Genomic DNA, 23,803 nt, shown 5'->3' on the forward strand with positions numbered 1-23,803 from the left:
ACAAAAACCGAAAGGAAAATCGAAATCTTATACCAAATCTTTAAAATTTTACAACTAAATCTTTTTACCAAAACTGAAACTTTAAAAGATTTGGTTTTCAACCAAAATATTTTCCAGATCTGAAACCATATAAAAAATTTTCAGATCTAAACCAAAATAATTTTCAGATCTGAAACCGTATCAAAATATTTTCAGATCTGAAAACATATCAATATATTTTCCAGATCTGAAGCCATATCAAAAAAAATTTAAAACAAAATTTAATTTTTTTTTCAGATCTGGATCCAAAAAGTATCCAAAAACTTTAAACAAATCTCAATGATTCAAACATGAATGGCTCTGATACCACTTGTTGGGGAAAACCCATAAACCGTAGAATCCATCATGATAAATCATCAAGAATTTGACTGAAATCTTAAGCGGAAGCGTACCTGAAGCCATAATCCTGAATTGTTTAGATCGTGTCTTGATCTTCCAGATCTACGCGCTCTTTCTTTGAGAGAATCCTTTAGTTTCTCTTCAGAACTATTTTCTTAATGGGGGAGAGAATAGTGAAAGTGACAACGCGAGATCTGAGGACCATGACCCATATTTATAGATAATGTTTACCAATATCTTCTGATATTTCTGTTTTAGCCCATCATAAAACAGAAATTACACTTATGTCTCTACACATTAAAGGCCCACAACCCATTAGATACATTAAAGCTCAATAACCCGAACCATTAATTGATCACTTTATTTTGGGCTTAACTTAATAGACAACCCACAGCACATAATTATTCACATATAAGCCCATATAAATAATTGATCCAACACTCCCATCTTCTCCCCAGAATTCGTGGGCGGCTGTTGGCGGCGTCACCGATCGCTCCACCACAGGTGGCAGGCAGTGCCACGGCGGGTCTACGGTTCTCCTTCCTTAAAATGGAGGAGTAATCTGACACCGACTGGGTCAAGTCGTCAGGATGGAGGACCCATTCGGCCTTTTTGGTGGTGTTGTGAAGCTTGGATTTTCCTGGGAATTGAATTTCACCTGCTTCTGTGGGGTCAGCACCGTTCGATTTTGAAGCGTTTGATCCCTTTGTTTATATGAAGTTTGTTGGAATACCAACTGTTTCCAGGGCCGTAGTTTTTAAAAAAATTGACCTTGAGCTGACGATCCAATAAATCAAGAAAATTGGTCAAACCAACATTTTTGAAATCGTTTATCTTAATTTGGTCTGTGATTACTCCATAACATTTTTTTGATATGGTTTCTTTTAAGATATACAAAAATGTTTATCTTAATTTGATAATGTGATTACTCCATAATATACTGATATGGTTTTTTTTTTAAAGATATAAGTTTGTGTGATCATATCTGAAATAAATATATTTTTGTTATTTAAAAAACATTTTATATAAATATCCCATTCATTATGCAATAATATTATATGAAATTCATTATGATGTTTTGTACTATTTGGCAAAAAATTCTGCAGTTTGCTGCCACATGCAGCACAGCAAGGCACTTATCCATCCATCTGCAACACACAAAATCTATTCCCCGATTCTCTCTCAACCCAGGCTCCCCGACGAGGCGTCCACCAAAGCGCAAGTCGCGACCAATTCGATTAAGGATCCAACCCTTGCTCGTATCATTTTTCTCCGACGTGTGCTGTCCAAAAAAATTATAAAATTTAATGATTACTAATTAAGAGTACCGGACAGTCTATTTTGAATGTGGGATAAGGATAAGTTTTATTTGAATTTCGAAAATAAATAGGAAAATGAAAGTTTGAAATCTCCACCGATTTCGTTACTATTAACGATTAAGCAAACAGTCACAGTTGTTTCCTTCTTCTCACTTGTCGTTTCTCCGCAGGCACGGAGCCCCCGAAGTTCATCCGCCAGGGCACGCTTCTTTGATCGTTCCAACACAACCGCCATCGATTCAAAACTGGTAAGAGTATGGTGCTAATTTGTTGGATTCTGATACGATTTTGTGTGTGTTCTGTGGAATCTGCATTCACCGGTTTTTGGTGGATGAGTTTATTTTCCTTTGATTTCGCTATTTAATTACGGCGTGACTGGGATTGAATTAGAGTTGCGTTTTCGGTGTACTTATTTTACTCTTTTTGTTGACTTTCTTAATTGTCCTAACTCCTAATCAAAGCGTTGACAGGTCAGTTCGTGGAAAATGCAAGCTTCCATTAAATCGGGCTATGGCCTTCAAAACCGCAGACTTTTTTTGGGAGTGAGTGATTATGGGAAAAAGGACTCGGCGTTCCCTGTAATTGAAACTCGACTTCCGATGAGTAAGCGGACTGGTTGCTTTGGATTTAGGATCGGTTGGGCGTCAATGGGAGCGAAAGGAAGTGTTGAATCCGTCTTCGGATCATCGACCAAGTTCAGATCAGTCAGGGCTCAAGCTTCTGGTTTGTATTTTCGTATTACACGTTAGAATTTCTTTTTACTTTTAATCGACTGTTGTTTTCATTCATTCGAAAAAATATAGTCAGCGAGGGAATTTGGCAGCCTTTTCTGGATGAATTGGAATATTTTCTTTAGTACATGTTCACTCTTCAAGACACCGTACGATTCACTTGGTGCGCTGAAATTTGTGATGCGGTGATGGAATGTATTTTGCACGTCTTAGTTGGTTTCACTATGCCTAGTGACGTCATTATTAATTCCCAACTGTTGACATTTTATTCTTGAATTTTATGGGGATGAAATTTCGGAGCACTTAAGCTTTGTTAGTCGTCAATTATCAAGTAATCACTATTGTTAAACTCCATTTTGATAATACATTACCAAATATGTGCTGAGTTTTGATACTACTAATCTATTTTTAATAAGTGTATGTTCTCATTATGTAATTTCAAATATTTCACATATATTTTTTTTTTACAATGTTGAGTAAAAGTTGAAGCTTATTTTTGTGGACATTTATTTATGTATTAGATGTATGATTAATTATTTTATATCCTGTCGAGCGACAGAAGGAGATGTTGAGGATGCTGCATCTGCCAAAATCCATGTGAAATCATCTGGATCAGTGCTTCCGTATGTCGGCGTTGCTTGCTTGGGAGCCATTCTTTTTGGATACCATTTAGGGTATGCTTTTTTTTTTTTTGCCTTTCCTTTTTGCAAATCTGATGTTTAGGAGTACCTGACCTTGAGCTAGAATTTTAAATCAGTAGAAATCCACTTCAGTTGTATTCTTATTCTCTTGGTCGTTGGTTGGATGTTGATTGATTGGATGTTTATTGACTTGCTTTTCTATTATATTTCTGAAAATTATGTTTTTATGTACTACCGACATACTCCACTCTTGTTCAGGGTTGTTAATGGAGCTTTAGAGTACCTCGCTAAGGACCTTGGGATTGCTGAGAATGCGGTGTTAAAAGGCAAGTTGTGTTTGATCTAACTCTTAATTTTTAGGTATATTTGCATTGTTTAGGAAATGGACAATTAATTCGAGATGGAATCAAACCGAATCTTGCCCATATATTTGAATTTCAGAAAATCACTTACTACGGGGATAACAGAGCGAAAACAGTGGAGCCTTTAGCCAGTCGTTTATCCAGTGTCCCGTGGCCAATCATCAAGTATTTTTTGGAAGAGTTTTGGATAGCAAACAAAACTATTAGTAAAAACTATTGTCTTTTTTGTTTCCCTCGGCCTTGGAAGTCTGCCGGCTTGCAATTTTTCTGTTCACGTAGCAAGAAGCAAGCACATTTCTTTGTTAAAGAAATGAAAGGATTTTCCCCTTCATGTTAATTGTATTCATTGTCCAGGTCTTCTTCCAAATGATCTTTAGGTGGATATAAACTCGCATAGTTTTGACCTGACTGTTGAGGAGACTCCTTTCCTTTCTATCCAATATTCAGGCAAAGTTTTTCTGGAAATGAATGATTTGTATTTATCTTTGGAAGCCATAATAATTTTGTCCAGTGGTTACTATTTTAGTACTTTCGGCATGCATATTGTTATACCAATGTTTTTTATGTAGGCTGGGTTGTTAGCACTCTTCTAGCCGGTGCCACTGTTGGTTCATTTACTGGGGGTTCGTTGGCTGATAAATTTGGTCGAACAAAGACCTTCCAGTTGGATGCAATCCCACTTACTATTGGAGCATTTCTTTGGTCTGTAGTTGGGATGGAGGATGTTTTGGATTTGATAAAGTTATTAGAATAACTGTGCCTAAACTGCCTCCTTATTTACAGTGCCACGGCTCAAAGTATAGAGGCTATGATAATTGGCCGTTTACTAGCTGGAATTGGGATTGGCATATCATCTGCTATTGTCCCACTTTATATATCTGAGGTACATTTGTTTCTCACCTTTTTCTATTTTCTGTCTTACTCAAATGCATTTTGTTCTTCATCTTACCTTGGTTTCTGCCACTAGATTTCACCTACCGAAGTTCGTGGCACACTCGGGTCTGTAAACCAATTGTTTATTTGTGTTGGGATTCTCGCGGCTTTGGTAGCTGGATTACCTTTGGCAGGGAATCCTTTGTGGTATTTTCTCATTTAAATCCTTCTGTATCGAAGCTGGATGATCACACATATTACTTTCCACAGTTCCACCAGATACATCAAGAATTCTTGAAATGCCTATGGTTGTCTCCATGGGAAATAGTCTTATATCTTTTTTCTTGAAATTGCCTTAAGAGTCAATAATGATTTGGCAAGTTTTTTGTGAATCAAGTCTGAAACCTACATTAGTTTCGTGTATAACTATCTTATGTTTTCATATTATATCGCTCGTGGGCCTTCAAGTTCAGCTGGTTTTATTTGGTTTTGAGTGAGTGAAAATTGTTTATTATTGGATTGTATAATGTAAGGTAGCTGAAGAAGGATTTGATTTCTTTTCATTGTTATATTATAATATAATGGAGTGTCGGCATAGAGGATGTGAATAACTTTGTCTATATTGAATACAAGCCTAAAGATTCTATACAATATCATGACGATTTTGGTCTTCTATCATTTGTTTTTCATGAATTTTTCATTTCATATTTTAGCCTGCACTTACATTGCCTGATTATTATCTTACCAAGCATCTGATCCATGTATCAGGTGGAGGACAATGTTTGGTGTGGCGCTTGTTCCATCTATGTTATTGGCCCTTGGAATGACATTTTCTCCTGAAAGTCCACGATGGTTGTACCAGGTTCGAAACTTCAGTATAGAAAAACTTCAGATCAACACATTTCTATATTTTTTTTTGTGTATCTGAATGGTTCTTCTTGTTAATTGATGCTTGATGAGGACCTTTTCTTTTTGTACAGCAAGGAAAAATTTCTCAAGCAGAAACGTCTATTAGGAAGCTATATGGAAAAGAAAGAGTTGCGGAGGTTATGAGTGACTTGGATGCTGCCAGTCAAGGTTCCTCTGAACCAGAAGCTGGATGGTTTGATCTTTTGAGCCGTCGTTACCGAAACGGTATATCTTTTGTTAACAAGTGGTTTCCTGACCCCACCAGCATTTAAAGATGCATATGTTGATGAACATGCATTTCCGGGGAAGAAGAAAGTGTAGAGAAAAACTATCCCCCTCTTTATGTTTGACTTTGTTGATTGTTTGTCATGTAAAAATGAAAAGTCAACGCCTCACAAAAAATCCACACATCCAAAATTTGTTAATCATAAATGGCCACTTGAACTCAACCATAGTAAGTTTAGATATGTTTGGACCATAGTTCTTCATAAGTGTGTTAACTTCTTTAGCACCATAAAACGAAGAACAATGGCTGGAAGTGTCAAGACTATTTGCTGGTGAACTAACTGCGTTTCAACTCTGGTTTCATTGACTCATCGATCTCCTCGTATTCTTCTTTCTCTTATGGGCTATGACTTACTCTCTTGGGATATATGTATTGTATGTCTGAGTTGGCTGATTGCGACAATTTGAGGGAACTGAGACATATAATTCAACTAATTTGGTGTGGATCCCTACCTTTTTCTGTCTAATATTCCTTCTTTCAACGATACATTAGTTTATGCCCCTTTCTTGTTGTAGGTGGTTTTTGTACTCATTATAGAATTATATATGCATCATAAATGAGGGCTTACAAATTTTGGTTGTATTCTATGTTGTTCGATGCGCTCGTAAATATAATTGAACAGTTAATGGGTGACCATAGTTTGGTTTCTTTTTGTCCAATTTCGTGTGAGCTTTTGTTGAAACATATAGTATCTCCTTGAAAGCAATACTTTTTCATGTTCCTCCGCAGTTGTCAGTGTCGGTGCAGCTCTCTTCTTGCTGCAGCAGCTTGCTGGGATAAATGCAGTTGTTTATTATTCGACGGCCGTGTTCCGTAGCGCTGGAGTTGCTTCTGATGTTGCTGCTAGTGCTCTAGTTGGAGCGGCAAATGTGTTTGGTTAGTTTTATTTTGGAGGTTTTGGGAGTTTTATGATTATATTTGCCTAGCTTCCCTCACATGATTCCAATCGTTTGTTAGGCACAACTATTGCATCTTCATTGATGGACAAACAAGGAAGAAAAAGTCTTCTGCTTATAAGCTTTTCTGGAATGGTAAGATTACATTTTGGATACTTGATAGTAAAAGGTATTATTTGTAAACGTTTTAACTAAATTTCATGTCTGAGGTCTCAAAGACAAAAAGGATGATGCTTCTTGTGATAGGTGAAGACATACTTTAATCAAGAGGAATATACTCCACGAAAACATCATTTAGAACAATACCTTATCTTGAAGTACTGGCTTGTTTTGCCACTGAAATTATTTATGTCTGTTGAATTATCAGCTCTTTAACTGTATTTTTTATTTCCAAGGTAGGACTCGTTTTGACGGAATTTAATCTTATAAAATCAGCAATTTGTAATGTTATGAAGCATCAATGGGACATTTCATTAAATGTCATCGGTCTACATTGCTCTTTATCTTCAGACGAATGCTTAAAGTTTTGGAAAAACTTTTTACCTCTTCAAGGGACTTCAAACCTCTGTCTGGCCCACTGTACCTGTTTACTATGGATTGAGTTTTTCATTTATGGTTATTATAATCACTACCGATAACCAATTTGTGTGTGTTCGAAGGCCGCTTCTATGCTGCTACTCTTCCTGACCTTCACTTGGAATGCTCTGACATCTTATTCTGGAACACTTGCTGTCCTTGGCACTGTTCTGTAAGTTGTTAAATGCCCATAGTTCAGGTTCAGTTTCCATCTTTGTAGGATTGTTTCGTCTTTAATAGTATCGTATTGTTTGTTCCTTTCTGCAGTTATGTACTGTCCTTTTCTCTTGGTGCTGGTCCCGTACCTGCTCTGCTACTTCCAGAGATCTTTGCCTCTAGGATCAGAGCCAAAGCAGTGGCATTGTCTTTGGGCATGCATTGGGTAAGAAAATCTATGCAATTTGTCCACCACCAACTTTCTGCACCTCTATGTTTTTCTCTTGTTACATTCAATATCAACTTATTTTCCTGAATAAATTTGTGCACCACTTGAGACGGATATTGAAGAATTTCAGATTTTACAAGTGAAGTAGGCATTATTTCTGTAACCTAATACCGAGCATTATCTTATAATTGCTTCCTCAAGAAAAAACATATTGAGACTTCAAATATATTTCTTAAGATTTAAAGCAAATTAATTGAATCTGTTTATGTGTTATCAACTCGGTTAATATGATGCTTCCTTTGTTTCTCTCTCGCGCAGATATCCAATTTTGTGATCGGCCTGTACTTCTTGAGCGTTGTAAATAAATTCGGAATCAGCACAGTGTACCTGGGATTTGCATGTGTTTGTCTTCTGGCAGTCATGTACATAGCCGGTAATGTTGTGGAAACGAAGGGCCGATCTTTGGAGGAAATCGAGCTTGCTCTGAGTCCGGCTATCTGAGTACGCTATTCATGTATCTTACAGCTTCGTCTGCAGTTATGGGACAGGTTTGATTGATCATAGTCTAATTTCCCCCATTTGGTATCCTTTTCTTGGATGAGGAAGACATATTTGACATCTTGACATGGCTTTTCGGACAGTTCAGTGTACATTAATTTGTTTTTAGTTTGAACTTGTAGTAATGTCTCTTAACCAATAATACCCTTATAACTTACCCTTATAACTTGAATAAAAGACACATTATTTAACAGAATTAAAGCTTATTTTGTCTAAAAATATGGATATAATTATATTTATTATATGTATCTTGTTTATATTTAAAATTTTGATAAATAGTTTTTATTATTATTTCAATATATATTTAAAATCTTTAGAATTTTAAATATATTATTTATACATGATATAAAAATTTTCGGTTCGATCATTGATTAAATCGGTTTGAACTATTTTTTAAGATAAATTGATTTGATTTAGAACCGGTGTAATTAACTGAATCATTTTTTTTTAAAGATCGATCTAGTATAAAATATTGGTATATAAAATCTAGACAGTAAAAAAAAAACATGTCCGCTATCTATAAAAGAACAGCACGTGCAAATCGAAATAAACCCCCAGTTGATCACCTTTTCCGTACACGTATATTGGAAATTCTGAGACGAAATTAATTTTGTCCTTTGGCATATTTCGTGTGAGGTTTTGTTTCTCACTTTGTATGCTTTGTAAATATACAAGGGGAAAAGATTGAAAATTCTGGCAACTATACATTTATGAAAATTTCCTACTTCCGTCGGACATCGCATCACATCCCGAATAAAGGTGGGAAAAAATACGGAAGTTTCGCTATATCGAGATTATAATATCGAAAAATACTGAACTAATGGTATATCGAAGATTTCGGTACGATACGGTAACAATATCGAATTTTTTGATACGATAACGGTCTGTAATTTGAAAATTTTGGTACACAAAACTTTTTAATTCTAAAGGCAAATGTTAATTATCTTTAATACAAACAAAAAATAGAGATTTGTTGGGGCATAATTCAGAATATAACATATGCATATTGAAATTTGCAAATAAAAAATTCCTTTAGAAATCCTCAACCCAATTTGAAGAATTAAAATTATAATAAAATACTTAAATTTGACTACAAAATCAAATTGAATTCTCCATTTTACTCGTATGACAGCAAGAAACTTAAATCTTACCGAGGGTAAATAGGAGATTAGGCAAGATTATGCTCTGGCATAAGGTAATTTGCTCTGGCAAAGTAAAACCTGAGGATCTCACTAGTACAGTGTATTAATCTCTCCCTTCCACATAATTTTTCTCATTATCATTAGCAACAAAAAATCTCCGCCGGTGGTCGGGACACGAGACGCCGGCACCGGAACCGAGGTCTAATGAAGGAAGATTACTTGAAGTTGTTCGTGGAGGAAACCTCATGGTACAATGACATCGTATTGGGTTCAATGCTTCCGGAGAAGTGGTGCGCTGCATTACCTCACTTCTACAGAGGGTGGCTACGGAACTACGTTGGAGGCACTTTGCTTTATTTTATCTCTGGGATTTTGTGGTGTTTCTATATCTACTACTTGAAGCGCAATGTTTATATTCCCAAAGGTACTTTTCTTTTTTTATGTTTCAACTTTACACTGGTTATAATTTTTTCATGGACTTTTTTTTTTTCTTTTTTTCTTTTTTGGTTTTCTTAATTTTTTTATTCGATTTTGTTTATCTACCTTACCTGAAAATCAAAAGTTTCCATTTTGTAAAGGTTTTTTTTAATATATGTATATATTTTGGGGTATAAAGCTTGTGCCGATTTTGTGCAATAATGGTGATTAATGCGTGGTTTCTTGCTTTGTTTTGATTCTTTTTCTTGAAGAGGCGGATGGGTTGAGGGTGTTTCTTTGTTTAATCTGCTGCCTATGTAGTTCTGCTCAGTTTCACTTTTGCTGCTTAAACTTGGATCTGAATATATCGTCAACTGTCATTTGAAATTCAATTTCTGAATCTTTTCCGCTACACAGTAGTAAACACATGTTCTCGATTGTGATACCTGGCATATAATTATTTGGATTTTTTGTTGATTATTTGAAGTAATTTTTGTATCTACTGGATTTCGTTCTCTTACTGGCCTTATCTGCGTCATGAATCTTGTTAAACTTTTGAACCAATTATTGAGATGTTGATAAAACTAACCAGGATCATTCTCTGCATTCAAAAAATCTGCTGAGCAAGTTTATCAAGTGACATGAATGGTTTCTTTATTTTTGTTGAAACTGTCATTTCCCCAAAAAATATGTGTGGAGCATGTACTCTATTCTATGTTATTTTCTTTGATGAAATATGTCCCATGTTCCAGTTGGCTGTCCCAATTTTATCCATAGCTTAAAGTTATTATGGAACATATCAATGGTAAATGATGGAAAGTTAAGGCTCTTCTCTGCATGTTTTATTTTGGAGCACTGTAATGATGATTTGCAGGCGCTAGATAAGAGAGTCAGGTTCTTAAGGTTCTCCAAATTACTCTGGTGTTTATCACGTCAATTGCTTCCACTTTTTGTGTGCATAGAACTGAATTTAACTCTCATTCAAAGTTGTGTTGTGATTTATTGGCTGTGTAAGATTGGTTGTGAAAGTAGAAATCAAGGGGAAGATCTTATCCAGGTAAACGTGATACACCTTTCACATGTAATTTTTTTTGAGATTTTATTTGATGTTTTTCTAAGAATCCAGGTTTCACCCTGCAATTACATTAGATGGCTTTCCTCGTGCCTGTTATTTTGAAGTTATTTGGAGCCAGGTTCTTAAGGTTCTCTAAATTACTATAATGTCTATCATGTCAATTGGTTCTGCTTTCTTATGTGTATAGCTAAATTTAACTCTCATACAAAGTCACGTTCATTGGCTATGTGAGATCCCTTGTGAAAAATATAAATCAAGGGGAAGATCTTATCTGGGTCAGTGCGATACACGTTTTGCTTGTAAAATAATTCGAGATTTTGTTTGATGTTTTTCTAGGAATTCATATTTCACCCTGCAATTACATTAGATCGCCCCTTGGCTCCGCCAATTTTTGGGAACAAATCTTGACACCAGTATATAAATTCTTAATTTAACTTGGTGTAAGGAATGATGTCCATGATAACCTGTTTTTTACAGATTCCATTCCCTCGAAAAAAGCCATGTTTTTGCAGATAGGAGTTGCCATGAAAGCCATGCCATGGTACTGTGCTCTTCCGACAATATCTGAATACATGATTGAACATGGATGGACAAAGTGTTATTTGAGGATATGTGATGTTGGGTGGATTCCTTATCTTTGCTATACGATTATCTATCTAGTAATAGTGGAGTTTGGGATTTATTGGATGCACCGGGAATTACATGACATAAAACCGCTTTATAAGTATCTTCATGCCACTCATCACATTTATAACAAGCAAAATACACTTTCTCCCTTTGCCGGTAAGTTCTTGTTTATTTTGTCTTTCATATCTCCTATTAAGTCTTTCAATGAAATAGCCACACTCGAGTTATGCAAAGATCGTGTGTAATTTATTTTTTGCATTTTTGGTCTTAGAGAAATTACACAAGGAATAGACTTTGAGTCTTTGACAACATAAAAACAATTTAGTAAAATATATTCAAAATTTTTATATATTTGTCACTTTACAATTTTCTCGCAGATCTCTGTTGAACATGAGTACACGAGTTATAATGTGGCAAACTTTAGGATTTGTGACCTTTGTTTTTGCCTGGTGTGTTTATAGATTGAAGTTCCTGTATTAAGTAAAGGATCTTAGACATAATTTAAAATGCATTCAGTTTGAGAACTTCGGAGTACATCATCATTATTGAAGACAGCTTTTGAAAAGAGAATTTGCAATTTACTAATGAGTTCAGATTACATTTTCTTGAATCGTTTGATCTAACACACCCTCATTGAATTATGCATAAGAAGCAGCCTCTGTATGTGTCTGCTGATTATATTTTCTTTATGTTTATCCTTGGAAATTAACACTTGTTCATCAATTGGATACTTATTCTTTATTTTATTTGGAATAGGTCTGGCTTTTCACCCGCTCGATGGGATATTACAGGCGGTACCTCATGTCATAGTTCTCTTTTTAGTACCAGTGCATTTTACCACACACATAGCACTTTTATTTATCGAGGCCATATGGACTGCAAATATTCACGACTGCATACACGGGAAACTATGGCCTGTGATGGGCGCAGGGTACCACACAATTCATCACACCACTTATCGCCACAACTATGGCCACTACACAATATGGATGGACTGGATGTTCGGAACTCTCCGTGATCCAATGGAAGATGAGGCCAAGAAAATGTAACATATGCAGTGTTAGTCCTCTATGTACTTGTGTATTTGGTTTGTGCTTCATTCGGTTGTATGACCATGATTATGCTATATATGTAAATTTTACACATGGTAGATGTTCAGAATGGAGGGGTTTTGATGTTCTTGTAATAAGTCGCGACACGATCATCTCTATATTCAATCTCTATCACCTGCAAGTCGAGCTTTTGATGCATTTTTCCTCATTGAGTTTTGAGTCCATTTTTTCACGACTCTGCGATTTATGGCCAGCTTGTTGATGTGAGCCTATAGTCGGTAGAGCAAAACGTACTAGAAAAAACCTTCCACTGAAAATTATCTGAATCAGCCGTTGTTGGATTCCATCTGTTTTTCAGGATTTTAAACCCAAATTGTAGAATTCATGACAATGTTTGGTTTTGTTTTCAGAGAAATATGCTTAGTTTTGTTTGGAAATTTTTTTTTTTTTACTGCAGACATCAAATAACACGAGAAGATTGGATAAAATTACTTTTAAACTTAAAAAATATTTAGTCAACTCTCTTTAGTTGTGAGGATGAAAGGTATGATGTGGATCGGTTTCTCGCATATTTATAATTTGCCCAATCCATGAGGTACAACCACATGCAACCACATGATATGAAAGTTTTGAAAAAAATTTAAAAATATCTTATTCCCTTTGGTCAAATAAAAAATTCCCTCGAGTGTTACATTGTACAGCACAGATTGCCCACATGGATTTATGACATTCTATTGGATGCTCAGGCACATTACATCATTCCTGATCAAAGATTAATTTCTTGGATTCAAAATTTAAATAGAAGGAGGTTTTGCATATAATCTTACATATTTCAAAACAGGACCTCATTTTTTTCAAGTGTCCCATGTATTGGACTATGCCTTTGTTTATAATTTTTTAAAATTGTCCTATACGTTTGCTTATATAAAGAATATAGATAAAAAAAAGTTGACCAAAGTCATTTTTTAATACGGACGAAAGATTTATCATCTATATGAGATTAAATCATGAGTTATTGTGAGGTAAAAAAAACCGAATCTAAAATGTCCATAGCTGTTCCAAGTGAAATACCGGCAACTCCAATTTTTTTAAAAATATACTGCTTAATATCATAGAAAATTAGAAACCATGTTGTACAGAAGAGCCACTATCCAAATATCTATAGTACAAACTTATGTAACTCATTTACTATAGAAAATTCATTGGGCTGAATGAAAACCATGTTTGTGTTTCTTGAAATGAAATTTGGAAGCCCTAAATTTTATCATCTCCTAAAAAGTAAAACTCTTTGGTCGAAATCTTATTTGTGTCAGTGGCCCCGATGTATATATCCAAGGTTTTTCTAAAATTACATACATTAGGAGAGAGAATCGAACTTAGGATGTCGGCTAATTGTGTGTGATCAAATGGGCTACAAGCCCCATATATATATATATATATATATATATATATATATTCAATTTAGACAGAACATATTTAATACCAAATATAATTGCGAAAAATAAGACCGAAACTACAACATAAATAAAAACTACCGAACAATCAAAATATCAAGTAGTTTTAATAAAATTTTGTTTCATACATTAGTACAAAATTTATCATAATCAAATCTCTTGGAGAATTTCTAAAAAAGGTCGGCATTATTTCTTTTACTTTAATATTTATCAAAAGAGCACAATACCCCCACTCCCTGTCTTCTTCCTTGCTTTGATGCTGGTCAAAAAGATATTCTTTGCCCTCTAAATTTTCACTTCTTTTTATTTAGATCCAATTTTAAGTTCAAATTAGTACGGAGTTCTTATAATAATTGAACTCAAGAACAATAATAATTAATAAAAAAAATTCGCCCCAAAGTTAAATTTATTCCATTGATATTAATAAATTTATTTAAATCAAATCAATTCATATTATTTTTTGTTAAAAAAATTTGTTTATCTACATATATAACAGAAATAATTCAATTTTAATAGCAACATTTCTAAGACTAAAAATGTAAAATACCATTAATAGAGTAGGTCTCTTGTGAGACGGTCTCACGTATCTTTATCTGTGAGACAGGTCAACTCTACCGATATTCACAATAAAAATAATAATCTTAGCATAAAAAATAATATTTTTTCATGGATAACTCAAATAAGAGATATACGATCCGTGAGATCGTCTCATACAGGTTTTTATCCCATGAATAATAACATTTGAATTTCTCCACCAAGTAATTAATTTATGATTGAAATTATGGAGTAGAAGACAGAGACAAAATAGCACGTGTGTTAATACACCATAGAAGAACAGGACAACAAGTTTTAATGTTCGTACAAAATTTCACTTCACAATACTATTACATTTACTCAGGTATGGCGACAAGCAGCGGACGCCACGCTCTCCTCATCAACCGCTGTCGAATCGTCGCCGAAAGCGGACGCAGCGAGCGGTACGCAGCCTCCCTGACGCCGCCATCGGATACGCTGCTCGTTGTCAACAACCTTTCCCGGACATTCTCCGAGGCCATCTCTCCGAAAGCAGGCGGCGACGACACAAACAAATCCTTGAGCTTGTTCCTGGCAGACAACTTCTCACCTTTCTCCGGCGAGCTCCCTTCATTGCTACTGTCCCTCCGATCAGGAGAGCTCTCATCCGGACACTCCGGGAGCCTTCTCCCACCAGCGCGGCCGAGCAGCATTCGAAGGGTTCTCTTCCTGCGGATGTGGATTACATTTACTGGGCTGGTGGCTGGGCTTCTAGTAGGGCTACCTGCAACCGCACACTGTGTCGCCAAGAGTTTGAATTTCTGAAAAGTGGCCATGATATATTCTTCCTTCAATCAAGAAAATGATCAGATTGGGAATTGGAGGGATTCAGAGTGTGGAAAAGCAAGATCTAGGCATCTTGTGTGGAAGGGTATATAGGCAGAGTGCTGTGTGTAATTTTGTAGGTTGAAAGAGAAGAGTTGAGGGGGCTGTTTTAAGTAAGTACGGGAAACCAGCCACTTTTTCGTTTTATTCTCTGTTTCGGTGTTTCCATCCATTTCCTCTGATATTCTTACACGTGGCACCAGGAGAAAGGCCCTCCTTTCGCTCTTGATTTCATCATTCTTTATTGCTAATAGAGACATTTTCTCATTGGATTCTGATTCTTTAATTGTTCAGTCATCTAATATGAATCTATATTAAAGAATCTGAGGTGCAAAAAACTTGAAAACAGAGATTGACAAGTTTATTTTGAACTAAAGCATAGAATTTTCTAGCTCCACATGTTACTGGAAGAAACTACTCAGCAACAGAACCCAAGCCATGTACATTGCCTTGAAACTTATGGTCAAAACCACGTCACTTATGAAAAAAAATACATAACATTAACATACATGGAAATTGATGAAATCGTAGGATTACATCTTAAACATGTTTCATGAAGTCCATCTCTCTGTGACAAAAACACCAAGCAGATAAATGGATAAGTTCAGCCACTATAATTAGATGTAGAGCTACCTCCCCATTTGTTGGCGACAACGGAATCCGGTGACGGAGGGTCAACGATGATGCTAAGCAGTCGAGCATCTTCATCCGCCAAAATGTCGAGTACTTCTGCCTTATTCGCATTCAGATCCTCATTCTGAATCCCTCTCAGAACCTCAAGAACATCTTCCATCGAGGGTCTCATATCCCTTTCATGTTGCAAGCATCGAAAAGCTAATTCCGCGACCAATGTGACCATCCTTCGCACTGTACTATTCGTGTCAAAACCAAGATTTGGATCCACCAACTCATGCAATGTCCGGTTCTGGATCTTGTTAATAGCCATGTTTGATAAGTTGATATCTTGCCGGTGTCTGCTTGTGTCCACGGCCTGTAATGATGATATAAGCTCGACTAACATCACTCCGAAGCTATACACGTCACTCTTTTCGGTGAGTTGGTAACACTGGTAGTACTCAGGATCGACATAACCAGGAGTTCCTTGTGGGGCCGTTGATACATGGGTGACATCCGTGGGGAACAATCTGGACAACCCAAAATCGGCAACTTTTACGTGAAAATCTTGGTCTAGAAGAACGTTGTTGGTTTTAACATCTCGATGGATGATGTCTGATTTGTGAAGATATGTAAGTGCTTCAGCTGTTTCAATGGCTATATGTAGCCGAACTGGCCAAGATAGCAAGCCTGATTTGGCTCGTTTTCCATGAAGATGATCAGCCACTGTTCCATTTCGGATGTACTCATAAACTAGTATTAGCTCTCGGCTGCGCCTGGACGTGCATCCATAAAGCATCACAAGGTTTTCGTGCCTTAACCGGGTCAGAATCTCGACTTCATTCATGAATTGCTCCACTCGTCTGACGTTGTTTTCATATAAACGCTTGACTGCAACAGCGCGACCATCAGCTAGCACCCCTGTTTCGAGTAAAAGAAAACAGAAGATCTCATCTTCAATAACCGTGGGCTGAATTAACAAAGTCAAAAAGGAATAAAAAGGGCTTGAATATATACCATAATATACAGTGCCGAATCCACCATCTCCAAGTTCCCTAGAAGGATCGAAGTTATTAGTAGCTTCTTCTAGTTCAGCATAGTCGAAAACATGTGCCCCGAAGTATGTGCTTCCCCAACCCAGTTCGGATTTGGAAGATGGATATGAAGGGATGCTGTTAGTTAAATTCATCGAACTGGGAAACAAGGGACCCTTGCTCGAGGGAGGAGCGGCGATATCCTTGCTCATTTTGTCAACATAGTTGGTTACAATCTGCTTTTTACGCCTCTGTTTACTGTAGAAAATCAAGAATCCGAGCGCAACACTGGCAAGAACTGCGCCAGCTAGGGCCAGACCTGGATCCACACATAGAAAGAACTGAAAATCAAAATTTCAAGCATAATACATTTTGCGAAAGTGAATGAAATTTGTTCTATTGATGGAGATCGTACCAATAATCAATCCTATTTTCTTCGAAGAGCTATTTCCTGCAGTAGCAATCCCCAAAATCTTAGTTAAAACGATCGGATAATATAAATATATAATTCACCATTAAGAGAAAAGAATATCACCGATAACAATTTACAAAAAAAAAAAAAAAAAAGAAAAAAAGAAGAGAAAAAACGATAACATCTCACGAGAAACCAAAAGAGCAAGACATGTAAGTTGTCCAGACTACATTAGTGGCTCAAGAACTTGCATGACAAATCCGTATTACCTTCAGAAGCATTTGAACTAGCTTCTGGAGCAAGTGTTACAGCAAAAGGACAAGGCCTATCTCCACAAATACAAACGGGTTGAACCAAACTCGAATCGAACCCGCATCGCCCGCCTAACCTACTGCACTCGGAGCACCACTTCTCGTACGGGTCGACATAATTCACACCAAAACCTTCTGTTAATGCCTTCCCAAGTGTCAGCTGCAGATTCGAAAGTAGATTGCCTACATCCCGCAAAACAGGCACCGTAATACTAACGCTACAAGATAGGATCCTCAAAATCGGGTCGGTTGGCACCGGCCCGATAATATAATACGCATTGGTGAAACTGAAGCCACCGGAATTGCACTGGAAAAGATTGGTCGGTGTCACCGTCATCGCGGTAGTGTTGCAGCCATAGAACAAACTAAGATCTTCATTTTGAACAATTTCGTAAGAGAACAACGAGGAATTGAGGGTCGTGTTCCGGAATTCCGACGGGCAGGTGGTAGTGTACAGGTCGGAGCGAGACAGAACGAGAGTTTTCTGAGTTTGATCGAGTTGCAGGACTCTGTAAACGAGTGCACCATGCGTCATCTCGGTGATCGTGTCGTCTCTGCAGGTGAGTGCGTATTCAGGAACTCCGCAGTACGAGGGGCGGTCGCCGCCTGTGAAAGGGTAGGTTATGTTGGTGATGGCGCCGCATGAGAAGGTGCGGTCGCAGTCTGGGAATGTGGCTGCATCGTTCTGGGAACGCACCGCCGTGAAGAGGGTGGCGACGAGTGTGATGAAAAGAGGAAAGGGAGGCATTTGGTTGAAGTGGGAAGTGACGAGGCGTCGGAGGCATTTTGTTTACAGCAATGTGATAAAAGTAGGCGAACTTTGAACGTTGAATATTTTGTTGACACATCAATTGTTCAAATAATTCAATCAATTTAATTATTTTGATATTAAAAAATATTAATTTAATTTAAAAATAATTACATATCAATGCATGTATATATATATATATATATATATATAATAAAAATGACATGATTTGAAGATTTTATTACACAAAAAATTCAACAGAAAAACCGATAAATATGCAGCAAGAAATATTTACATATTTTTACATTTTTAGGCATAGTTTGGTATATATGATAGGATAAATATGTGATATATAAGTTAATGATAAATAAAATGTAGGATATTATATTTAATGTTTGGTATGATTTTAATAAGAGTGATTAAATTTATATATTATATTGTAATAACAAAATTAACCTTACCATAATAAATTTTATAATTTCAAAGTTGTTGTTTGAGTTCAAATTTTTTATCTGTTCATGCGTCGATAATGCTTGCATGATTATTTATTTTTACCTAATTTTATATATTATATAATATGATAATTGAGTCCTTGATTTTGTGAGTCAAGTCAAATATTAATTTTTAAGGTTAATCGGGTGATACTAATAATTTTATTGAGATTTATAAAAATTATTTATATAATTATCTCGAATTCATTTATATAATTATCATATTATATAATATATAAAAATAAATAAAAATATTTTTTGATTTTAATTTCTACCTACTAGCATATATTTATAAAAATCATTTATAAACTGAGGGTAATTAAGTCATTTGTAGTGTATTTTATCATTAAATTAAAATTATCACACAAATAGAAGGGACATTTTATCATTCTAAAAAATTATTTATCAAGGGCCCATGATATTATTAAAAAGATATCAAACATGGGATACGGTGGATTATTTATCAATCTCTCCCTTATCCCATGTACCAAACTATGTTTAGAATATTACAATAATCTTAATTCCTCCCTAGCTAGCTAGGGTGGACTTAGGGATGTAAACGATCCAAACCAAACCAAACAGTATCATGCTTGAGCTTGGTTTGTTTAAAATTGTTTGAGGCTCGAGCTCGAGCTCGAGCTCGATTCGAGCTTCTATTATCAGGCTCGAGCTCGGTTTGTATTGAAATTACTGAGCTCGAGAAAATCTCGAGCTCGGCTCGTTAAAAGCTCGTTTAGCATGTTAATCAAGCCAGGCTCGAGCTTGATTCATTAATAGCTCGTTTAGCATGTTTAACAAACCTGGCTTGAACTCGTCTCGTTTTCGAGCTCGATAAGCATAGAATTGAGCTCGAGTTTGAGTTTGAATCGAGCTTTTAAAAATTAAATATATCTATAAGCTAATTTTAAATCAGACATAAAAATGTAAATTTATTCATAAATAATCAAAACGACACAAATAAGAGCTAAAAAAACATAAATCAGTATATTATTGTACATTCCAAAATCATGTTTGCGAGCCACCTAAACGAGCCGAGCTCGAGCTCGCGAGCTTATTATCGAACATGTTTGCGAGCTCACGAGCCGAATATCCTTAGGCTTGAGCTTGATTTGATTAAATTTTCGAGCTCAAAATCGAGCTTGGGCTTGGTTTGATATGATTAACAAACAAACTCAAACGAGCTTTTTATCGAGCCGAGCTTCGAATAGCTCGCAAACGGTTTGGTTCATTTACATCCCTAGGTGGACTACTGATGCGTAGCCCATTTTTTAGTACAGGACAACAAAATTTGGTAATTTCCCATTGATCATAAATTCATATTGGTCAAAATTAGTCCCATTCTATATTGACATTGCAAATCAGGTTTCCAAAGCATTATCCGAAGCAAAATATTTTATTTATTTAACTGTTTTGTTAGGCTACGGGGAACAGTTACGACTAAAAGATGCCTGTATCTCGAAAATTGGAGGTTAGGAAAGATTCTATATAATTTTTTAAAAAAATAAAAAAATATTAAATAGAAATCAATAATCAAATACATATAATTATCATTAATATCCAATACGTTACATAAATTTATTAACTAAGGGATAGCAGAATACTTTTTCAAGGAATGCGCCTCAACTGCCGTCGAATGAGTCTAAATTTGGTGCGACTAAACCAACTCTGATGATCACGATGAGGTTGGTGGACTGACCTAACAATCATAATTTATTTTGGAAATATATTTTTTGGTTCATAAATTTTGTTTATTTTGTGTTTAAGTATACTAAATTTTCAAATTTTGGTTTAAGATGTTAATTTTGAGTCCAATTTCGTAGAAGTTCTGCGTAGAAAAATATTGATGTGAATTTTAATATCACGTCAACAGTTTGATCAAAACAGTAAAATTATAAGTCAGTGTATCAAAATCAAAATTTTAAAAGTTAGTAAAAAAAATAATGGATAATTTAATGGGAAAAATATCATTTTCCCTTTATTTTGTTTTCTTTATAAACGAGACGCCTAGACTAGACTACCACTTGCAACCTTTTACCAAGTTTTCCAAATCAAATGAACGCATACAGAACCAACAGGTTTTTGAAAAAAACATGCATCTTGATTGGAGTAGTTTCAAAATATTCGGTGACAGGGACGTAGTCAGAAAATATTTTGATCTTGGGCTGAATGAATCGATAAACAACATTAAATAATATAAATCAAATATGTATTTTGGGGGGACGGCTATGAAAGAAAACTCTCGAGAAATGGGCTAAAAATTAGGTTAAAAATTGAGCTAAAAATTAGGCTAAAAATGGGCTAAAAATAAAAAATAAAAGGTTAAAATTTTTTTAAAAAAACTCAATCCATATTCCTAATTGGACAAAAAATGTAGCATGGGCTGGAGCCCACCCCAGCCTTTGGGATGGCTCCGTCCCTTGGTGTTAACTGTAAAAAGCTGTCTAAAAATCTTATATAGCTCACAATTTTGTGCAATGAAATGAAGTGATTGCGTAAGATGCAGTAAAACATATGTAATTCCAAGCAAGAAGGAAGGCATTATGCGTACCCGGAGACGGAGACGGAGACGGAGACGATTCGGGAATAGGCGATGATCCATTAGCGAATATTGAGCAAGTGTCAGCCAAATATGGAGGACCAGGGCAAAAGCAGCCCGTCTGATTATTTTCTATATTGAATCCACATCTTCCCTTGGATTCAGTACACGCAAGACAAGCTTCGCCATCAAGTTTCCACTTAATCTCGAATCCCTCTCGGAGTATTTCAACCAAACCTGTTGAATTCCCATTTTCAACGTCCTCTTTTCCAGGCCCTAGAACTACGACACTAGTATTACACTTTCCAGGGCCCAGATTTCCTGGCCGCAGATACACGTTTACAAAATCACCGTCATTTGATCCGCCGCTCCGACAAGAAAGAGGGTTGTAATACGGATATTTCGAAGCCGGGCAACCGTACAAGAACGTGTAATTCTTATACGTGGATGCGTAACCAAAGACGGTGTAGTCTAAAGTGGTGTTAACCATCACTTGCGGGCAAGTTTCCATCATGATGTCGTCTCTCACGACTCGCATGATTTGAGCGGCTTGGTTTATTTCCAGAACCTGATACATTGTGTTCATGAGGTAGATTCTTGTTACATTGGTTGAATCACAGCTGAGGATGAAGCTCGGGTGGCCACAGTAGGGAGGATCGTGAATATCCCGGAAAGGATAGCCGATTCCGTTGATTGTATTGCCGCAGTTGAATGCATTGCTGCATGTGTTGTAGAGTTGTTGGGGGTTGCTGGATCCATTAATGGCTTGGGATATGACAAAGAATTTTGTTGCGAATACAAGATGAAGGAACCTAGTAAACCAGGAAGGGATTTGAGCCTTCATTTCAAGAAATTTTTTTGGGAAAAATTATATAGAAGATCAATTAATCATTTATGATTATAAGAAGATCGAGTTCAATCACATTGGAAAGGACTTGGAAATTGATGGAAGTTGGGATATTAATTCAAGAAAATGATTAAAAATGAAAAGTGGAGAATATTGGGCACTTACTTAAGCAACTACGTTGTATAAAACCATAGACTTGGTAAATGACATTAAAAATAAAATCGTTCACCTGCCACTTCGCAAGTCAATTATTATTGGAAGAAATGGTAAAAGTGTTACGGTTTCAACTGATAAAATTTGGCACACAGGAACTGGAAATTGAATCCGAATCCCTCTTGCTTAAAATTTTGAAGATAACTAATCTAAAACAACAGAGGCATCAGAATCCAAATCCCTCTTGCTTAAAATTCCAGGATCCTTAATAAACAGTATATTTGATCCCAAAAAAAATTTACCTCGACAAATTTAATTAATTGGTTTAGATTTAAAAAAAAATTGGTAGTTTGCTGATCTTTTTACACCTAATTATACAAATGAAAAGAGTGGATTAATTTAAGAAGCACGTCCGAGTCTTGTAGCTATGTAGGTAGGTAGGAAGTTGAATAAACGTACCCACTTGGAGTGGAAATATATAATATCTAAGAGGAAGATAGTTGAATGATAATTGATGGCATATTTCGAGTTGTGTGTTTTCGCTTGTGATCTGTGAAAACGACTTTTCAACAAATACATGTGTAACAACTAAGTCTTCATTGATTTATATATTTACTACTCTATTAATGATTTGTGTGTGTGTATATATATATATATATATATATATGCATTATCCATTTATTTATACCTCTGACTAAATTTTAACTCTTAAAAGTAAAAGTTTACGCTAAAAAGTAAAAATCTTAAACTCATAAAATATATTAAACTAGATATTTTTATAAAATTTTCTCCAAATTTTGTTTTTTAAACTGTTAAAAGTAAAAATTTATGCTAAAAAGTAAAAATCTCAAATTTACAAAATATATTAAACTACACATTTTTTAAAAATTTTCTTCACTCAATTTTGTTTTTCTTCACAAATTGAGAGATCTATTTATAGAATTCTTTTGGAAATAATTCAAAAATAAATACATCATTACATACATCATCACACACTAATTTTCAATATTTACAATTCTTATTTTCAACAATCCACCTTGTGATGATTATCATGATTGTTTTCATTACGTCTTTTTATACTGTCTCGTTTAAAACTTTACTTGGGATAAAAACCATATTAAGGAAAAAAGAATGCAGTCGCATAAACTCTTCTTCATGTTAACACGAACAATTCTTCACAAATTTTGTATATTGCACATCCCAATATTATATATATGATTTCTGAATGTTGTCGTAGGAAGTACCTTTGTGATGAGATCTAATGAGTTTTCACTTGACTGAATGTGACGAATATCAATATCTTTATTCTTCTCAACCTCTTGGGTGAATGCGAAGAACTTAGGAGGAATATGTTTATTTCTATCATTTTTTATGTATTCTTCTTTATTTGAGCAACACATGCAACATTATCTTCATATAGTGTCACATGCTTCTTGTCGAATGATAATCCACATGAGATTTGGAAATATTCGGTCATTGATTTTATCCACACACAATATTTACGGCTTGTTTCATGTAGTGCAATAATCTACGCGTTATTTGATGAAATTGTTACGAGTGTTTGTTTCTGTGAATGC

The 23,803-nt window shown here is 35.5% G+C and overlaps 4 protein-coding genes across 11 annotated transcripts; 2 read left to right on the forward strand and 2 right to left on the reverse strand.

Annotated features, from left to right (window-relative positions):
* The first annotated feature begins 864 nt into the window (after nucleotides 1-864).
* Nucleotides 865-8,069, forward strand: LOC142536953 (plastidic glucose transporter 4-like). 6 transcript variants are annotated; one of them, XM_075642429.1, is made up of 16 exons: nucleotides 865-1,049; nucleotides 1,485-1,637; nucleotides 1,868-1,945; nucleotides 2,168-2,420; nucleotides 2,988-3,102; nucleotides 3,328-3,395; nucleotides 4,001-4,133; nucleotides 4,215-4,314; nucleotides 4,399-4,511; nucleotides 5,073-5,166; nucleotides 5,285-5,438; nucleotides 6,229-6,375; nucleotides 6,457-6,530; nucleotides 7,055-7,143; nucleotides 7,239-7,353; nucleotides 7,675-8,069. In XM_075642429.1, exons 1-16 carry the CDS (start codon nucleotides 969-971, stop codon nucleotides 7,855-7,857), a joined length of 1,950 nt encoding a protein of 649 aa, XP_075498544.1. In that variant the 5' UTR covers nucleotides 865-968; the 3' UTR covers nucleotides 7,858-8,069. The 6 variants fall into 6 exon arrangements, with proteins under 6 accessions (XP_075498544.1, XP_075498545.1, XP_075498546.1 ...); XM_075642430.1 differs by having other exon boundaries at nucleotides 866-1,049; nucleotides 1,485-1,616; XM_075642431.1 differs by lacking the exon at nucleotides 1,485-1,637 and having other exon boundaries at nucleotides 868-1,049.
* Nucleotides 8,070-9,135: 1,066 nt separating this feature from the next.
* On the forward strand, nucleotides 9,136-12,425 carry LOC142536955 (delta(7)-sterol-C5(6)-desaturase-like). 2 transcript variants are annotated; one of them, XM_075642435.1, is made up of 3 exons: nucleotides 9,136-9,480; nucleotides 11,026-11,331; nucleotides 11,932-12,419. In XM_075642435.1, exons 1-3 carry the CDS (start codon nucleotides 9,261-9,263, stop codon nucleotides 12,222-12,224), a joined length of 819 nt encoding a protein of 272 aa, XP_075498550.1. In that variant the 5' UTR covers nucleotides 9,136-9,260; the 3' UTR covers nucleotides 12,225-12,419. The 2 variants fall into 2 exon arrangements, with proteins under 2 accessions (XP_075498550.1, XP_075498551.1); XM_075642436.1 differs by lacking the exon at nucleotides 9,136-9,480 and adding an exon at nucleotides 9,518-10,675 and having other exon boundaries at nucleotides 11,932-12,425.
* A 2,146-nt stretch (nucleotides 12,426-14,571) lies between these two features.
* LOC142537865 (uncharacterized) lies at nucleotides 14,572-15,030 on the reverse strand. Its single transcript, XM_075643348.1, has one exon. It carries the CDS (start codon nucleotides 15,028-15,030, stop codon nucleotides 14,572-14,574), a length of 459 nt encoding a protein of 152 aa, XP_075499463.1.
* Nucleotides 15,031-15,659: 629 nt separating this feature from the next.
* On the reverse strand, nucleotides 15,660-22,242 carry LOC142536956 (LEAF RUST 10 DISEASE-RESISTANCE LOCUS RECEPTOR-LIKE PROTEIN KINASE-like 1.4). Of its 2 annotated transcripts, none has more exons than XM_075642438.1 (4): nucleotides 21,239-22,242; nucleotides 17,144-17,179; nucleotides 16,712-17,047; nucleotides 15,660-16,615 (listed from the first exon to the last, which is right to left on the reverse strand). In XM_075642438.1, exons 1-4 carry the CDS (start codon nucleotides 22,068-22,070, stop codon nucleotides 15,684-15,686), a joined length of 2,136 nt encoding a protein of 711 aa, XP_075498553.1. In that variant the 5' UTR covers nucleotides 22,071-22,242; the 3' UTR covers nucleotides 15,660-15,683. The 2 variants fall into 2 exon arrangements, with proteins under 2 accessions (XP_075498553.1, XP_075498554.1); XM_075642439.1 differs by lacking the exon at nucleotides 21,239-22,242 and adding an exon at nucleotides 17,410-18,284 and having other exon boundaries at nucleotides 15,662-16,615.
* Nucleotides 22,243-23,803: the final 1,561 nt, after the last annotated feature.

Source organism: Primulina tabacum, chromosome 2 (genome assembly GCF_025594145.1).
Source record: "Primulina tabacum isolate GXHZ01 chromosome 2, ASM2559414v2, whole genome shotgun sequence".
Taxonomy (NCBI): domain Eukaryota; kingdom Viridiplantae; phylum Streptophyta; class Magnoliopsida; order Lamiales; family Gesneriaceae; genus Primulina; species Primulina tabacum.